At 44.5% G+C, this 6,000-nt stretch overlaps 1 protein-coding gene across 1 annotated transcript in view; it reads right to left on the reverse strand.

Annotated features, from left to right (window-relative positions):
* wfdc1 (WAP four-disulfide core domain 1) overlaps window positions 1-5,373 on the reverse strand; it is a 51,754-nt gene extending 46,381 nt beyond the window's left edge. The window contains exon 1 of the mRNA XM_078210616.1: window positions 5,035-5,373. Coding sequence (XP_078066742.1) covers window positions 5,035-5,163 — 129 coding nt within the window. The 5' untranslated portion in view covers window positions 5,164-5,373. The remainder of the gene's footprint in view (window positions 1-5,034) is intronic.
* Window positions 5,374-6,000: the final 627 nt, after the last annotated feature.

Consider the following 6,000-nt stretch of genomic DNA (forward strand, 5'->3'; position numbering starts at 1 on the left):
GTGGGAGGAAACCAGAGCACCCAGTTCCAGAAAGAGTTTCATGAAATGTCATTTAATAAATTGTAAAAATTACCCCATCAGCATGCCAATGATTGGGGGTGGGAGGGCTTAAATGGTTGCTGGCACCTCCTATGTTGCTGGTTATAGAATCATAGAATCCCACAATGCAGAAGGAGGCCATTTGGCCCATCGAGTCTGTACTAATCGCAATCTTACCCAGGCTCTCTCCCCATAACCCTATTTCTTCACCCTGGTAATCCCCCTGGCACAAAGGGGTATTTTAACATGGCCAATCAACTTAACCCGCACATATTGGGGCTGTGGGAGGAAACCCACGCAGACACGAGGAGAATGTGCGAACTCCGCACAGACAGTGACCCAAGCTGGGAATCGAACCCGGTCCCTGGCACTGTGTGGCAGCAGTGCTAACCACTGTGCCACCGTGCCACGCACAATAATTAAAATCAATCATCTCCCTCTCTTTCTCCACCATCACCAGACATCAGGAGCGAACAAGTATCCCCATTCCCAATGCTGTAAAGGGACATGGGGCTTAGGAGCAGGACTAGGCCATTCAGCCCTTTGAGCCAGCTCCACCATTTGAATTAACAGGAAATTTAGGATGATGCAACTCGGTCACTTGAGTATCATTACAATACTTGTACGTGTTGCATGTGGCCCATAATAAAAACAGGTGCATACCCTGGTGGGAAGGATCCAGGATCTACTTCCCATCTTAGCATGTTCAGTTCCACCAAACAAAAAGTGGAAAATCCTGCCCATTTTAACCCAGAAATTTTCCAATCTTTACTGAAAATGCTTCTGCAAGGAACAGTCAGACAAACACCCAAGGACATGTCAATGGTGAATCATTAATGTCAATCTCTTTCCTCTATTTTTACACTAATTACAGGCCGTGTAATTTTGTGCCTTTTCTTGGAGGAGAGGGGGTAACTAGTAGAAATTACCAAGCAAGTAAATTAGATAAATAGAAAATTGCTAGCCACATCTTCGAGTGGGTAGTTTACATTTAGCGTAATTGCCCTTGGTTTCCATCTACTTTGACTTGAGCCATTCTTAGTACATCTACTAGAAGCTTCTGACAACCTATTTTTTACTCCATCATTAAAGTTACAAAGCCAATGCTCAGAATGGACCAGACAAACCCAAATCCATTCCTTGCTTGCTCCAAAAACCAATTTCCCGTTGAATCTAATTCATAAAAGCATAATACTGCAGATGCTGGAATCTGAAACCAAAACAGAAAATGCTGGATAATCTCAGCATCTGTGGAAAGAGAATAGAGCCAACATTTTGAGTCTGGATGACCCTTCACCAGCGCAGCGGGCTGGGGGAATCACCCCCACAGTTTATACGGTATTTACATTGGGAACCAAAGATCTTGTCAATATTTAACTGATGGAAATTTCTGCGCACCCAAGTCTGGATGTCAGGCAAACAATGTGACAAATCAAAATGCAATGGAGGGGTTGAGGGAGGAGGTGTATATGACGCCAATGTACATGTGGTACTTGGCATTGTGTTTTCTGATAATATTTATTTATTTTATGGGATGTAGACATCATTGAGAAAGGCCTGAATTTGCTGCAAATCCTTAATTTCCTTTGAACTGAATGGCTTGCTTGGCCATTCCACAGGGTAGTTGAGAGTCAACCACGTTGCTATGGATCTGTGATGTGGAGACGTCGGCATTCGACTGGGGTGGGCCCAGTAAGAAGTCTCACAACACCAGGTTAAAGTCCAACAGGTTTATTTGGAATCACGAGCTTTCGGAATGCTCACCTGATGAAGGAATCACTCACTTGTTGAAGGAGCAGCGCTCCAAAAGCTCGTGATTCCAAATAAACTTATTGGACTTTAACCTGGTGTTGTGAGACTTCTTATTGCACTATGGATCTGGAGAAGGACAATGGATTTCAAAGTCAGTGAAATAATTGACGATAGTTTGGAAGCCTTACTAATAAATAAACTTTACGATCCCTACGACTGCTTATTAATCAAATCAAAGTTCCTCTAGCTGCCAGAGTGAGGTTTGAATCCATGTCCCTGGAACATAAGCATGCCTCTGGATTACTGGTCCAGTGATATTACCACTATTCCACCATCTCCTCTGATTTCAGGAGCAGGCAGTAGGTCAGAAATAGGAAGGAACAAAGGTTAGATCCTGGAGTTACTACAGAGGTAATGGATAAGCCATTGCAAATCTGATAGATTTTTTTATTCACTCATGGGATATGGGCGTTACTGGCTGGCCAGCATTTATTGCCCATCCCTAGTTGCCCTTGGAGGGCATTTGCGAGTCAACCACAGTGCTGTGGCTCTGGAATCATATATAGGCCAGACCTAGTAAGGATGGCAGATTTCCTTCTCTAAAGGACATTAGAGAACCGAATGGGTTTTTCCGACAATCGACAATGGTTTCATGGTCAACAGTCGATTCTTAATTCCAGATTTTTTTTTTTGAATTCAACTTCTACCACCTGGCTTGGCGAGATTCAAACCCAGGTCCTCAAAGCGTTAGTTTTTTTATTTATTCATTTGTGGGACATGGGCGTCGCTGGCTGGCCAGCATTTAGTGCCCATTCCTAGTTGCCCGAGGGCAGTTGAGAGTTAGTTATATTGCTGTGGCTCTGGAGTCACATGTAGGTCAGACCAGGTAAGGATGGCAAATTTCCTTCCCTAAAGGACATTAGTGAACCAAATGAGTTTTTCTGACAATCGACAGTGGTTTCATGGTCATCAGTAGATTCTTAATTCCAGATTGCTTTTATTGAATTCAAATTCTACCATCTGCCATGGCGGAATTCGAACCCAGGTCCCGAGAACATTAGCTGACTTTCTGGATTAATAGTCTAGCACCATCGCCTCCCCTAAAGATAGGAATGGAACCATGCCAGGAGCGGTCACTCCCCAATGGACAAACAGGGGCAAAGCATTGGAGGAAGCAAGGTTTAATATAGATACTGCAATCTGTAATCATAGAATTCATAGTATTCCTACAGTGCAGAAAGTGGTCATTTGGCCATTGAGTCTGCACCAAGCACAATCCCACCCATCCCTATCCCTATAGCCCCATGTATTTACCCTGCTAGTCCCCCTAACATTAAGCGGCAATTTACCATGGTCAATCAACCTAACTCGCACATCTTTGGACTGTGGGAGGAAACTGGGGCACCCGGAGGAAACCCACGCAGACACAGGGAGAACGTGCAAACTCCACACAGACAGCGACCCAAGCCAGGAATCGAACCTAGGACCCTGGCACTGTGAGGCAGCAGTGCTAACCACTGCGTCGCCATGCCACCATGTAATGGACCTCCTCATGTTGTGTGCTACCAACCTTGTGTTTAATTTTTACACCATCCTCACTCAGTCAGCACCATGTTGATTATTGCATTATTGGCACTGAGTTTTTCTATCCTCATTCTATGAAAAACACTAATTGCATCTATTCATCTTTTTCTTTAAAAAAAACTATTATTTCACTTGTCAGTGAAGTTATAATTCACGCAAATTAAAAACAAAGAATAATAAACAGAAGTGACATGACATAAGACTAAAAGGCTGCTTCACATTCCAAAGATCGCTTTTCAAAAGAGAGCAAACACAGCACTTCCATGAGTGATGGTGAGTTTCAAGTGTTTTGTAACCAGCATGAAATCCACCGCTGGGATGTCGTTCCTTACAAAACACTGGCCATCATCAGCTGCTCTTCTACATAGTTATTAAACTGTGAAGTGGGTTCAGACAAGGAAGGCTGTGCGGAGGTTTACTTTTCCCAAAGCAGCTAATGTGAGAAATTCAGGTGAAAATTCGGCTCCTAGTAATGGAAATGTTGGAGATTATTATTCCAAACACGACTGGCGCTATAGGTTTACACCCCATTAATAATGATGGGTGCGCATTCCTCGGCCATTGAAACTTGTCTGACCAACCTTCATAATCGCTCCCCCCTGCCCTCCCTTCCCTATGTTCAAAAGTCTCCTGTTCATTTTCAACCTCATGCTTTTGAAACCCTGCAGAAACATTCCTCTCCTGTAGAGAAATCGGATTAAACGGTCCTGCTTTCGGCTCCCAATCACCTAAATAAACCACACTACCCTTTGCCGTCTGACAGTCGCTTCGATCCGTGTTGAGTTCTGTGACAATTGGTTTCAGATTCCAGCATCCGCAATCATTTGCTTTTGTGTTTTGAGTTGGCTGACAGTTTTGTTTTAAAAAGTATTGCGGTCTTGCCAGGCAGAGAATGACTTTAAGAAAAAAAGAGTTGGGCGTCGTTGAATGGAGTATGTCAAGTGTGTGCTAGTGGGATGGTCAGTGGCAATGAATGGCAAGACTCCACGCACAGGGATTGGGCAGGGATTGTCCATGTGTGTGCCCTTGCATCCACAGTACCAGGCAATCTCGCTGTTTGTGTCAAGTGGACACAGTAAGAAGTCTCACAACACCAGGTTAAAGTCCAACAGGTTTATTTGGTAGCAAATACCATAAGCTTTCGGAGCACTGCTCCTTCGTCAGATGGAGTGGAAATGTGTCAAGTGGCCCAGTTCCTACATCTCACACACTACAGTACACACAGCACACACATACTTTACATTACACACACACTTTACACTACACACACTGGAACCCACCTCGTCTACCACTCCCCTGTCAGTTTATTTATGTAACTGCTCTAATGTTCTATTTGTCTCAAAAGTTAACCAAACCCGATTCAGAAATGAGAGAGATTTACACTGATACAGGCAGTTCACATTAACTTCCCCTGTGAAACATTTGTACCAGTCCTCCAGACTTGGAAAGAACATGCAGTTTTAGCAGGGCGGCTAACGCCCTGTGCAAGGAGCAACTAATATGCTTCTTCTTGTGCACAAGTTAATTTATGAGCCAAAAGCATTAGCAACAGTTCACCTCCTGACTTGAAAAAAAAAGGACTCCAGCCCGGCAACATGTGCTACGGATTAAAAGCGGCTCGCTGCAGCTTTTGGGAAGAGTCTTTCGGTCGGTACTCACGTCGTTTTTGTCTCCTTTGCCCAGGACGCTCTTGGTAACTCCGGGCACGGGCTGCAGCGCCAAACAGCAGAGCAGGGCGACCGCCAGCGCTGTTGGAAAACTTTCCTGGGAAGTTCTGGTGCGACCCATCGCCACGGTTCGCCCTCCCAGCCGTGCAAGACGGCGCTGTGTGAAGATAGGGAACAGCAGCAGCTAACGCTAGTAAATAAAAAAAAGTGTTGTAGCAGCGAGAAAAAAAAAACGGTGCAGACCCAAATCCAGCCGGTGCAGACTTGGAGTGTGCGTTTCTATTTGGGATTCAATATTCACGCCTCCCCTCCACGCACCAACTGCCACTACCCTAATATTAGCCAGATATTTTTAGATGCATGCAAGAGCAGTTTGTCCACACGACACTCTGGAGTCACAACTCGAGAGGGATGAGATGAACTGAGCCATCGGAGCTCCTTGGGAGCCCTCACTCGGATCTCCAACTCACCCACCCACCCACAGACAGCTGTTTAGAATAAGCATTTGACCCGTGTTAAGTAAAAAAATCCCTAATAAAGCAGCTGGCATGTGGAATAATAAAGCAATGCTGACAAAGTGACTGTTATCTTAGACATCGGATATTTATATTCCACTAAGATTAAAAGTGAATTTCGTTGTGTTGAAAGAGAATAAGTTAGTAAGGGTAAAAAAAAAACTCACCGGAGGAAGGAAGGATGGAATTACAGGAAAACAAAGGTTGAAAATGAGATCAGAGTTTGTAGACAAAGTCAAACAGAAGACCCAATGTCCTGCCTCTGCTGTCTGCAAGTCCTGTTATCTCCAACTCCTCAGACTTTGCCCCCACTTAGATGGTGCGTTTGTCTTCATAGAGCGACAATAATTAATTAATAGAATCCCTACAGTGCAGAAAGAGGCCATTCAGCCCATCGAGCCTGCACTGACAACAATCCCACCCAGGTCCTATCCCTGAAACCC

The sequence above is a fragment of the Mustelus asterias genome, chromosome 4, assembly GCF_964213995.1.
Source record: "Mustelus asterias chromosome 4, sMusAst1.hap1.1, whole genome shotgun sequence".
NCBI classification, from domain to species: domain Eukaryota; kingdom Metazoa; phylum Chordata; class Chondrichthyes; order Carcharhiniformes; family Triakidae; genus Mustelus; species Mustelus asterias.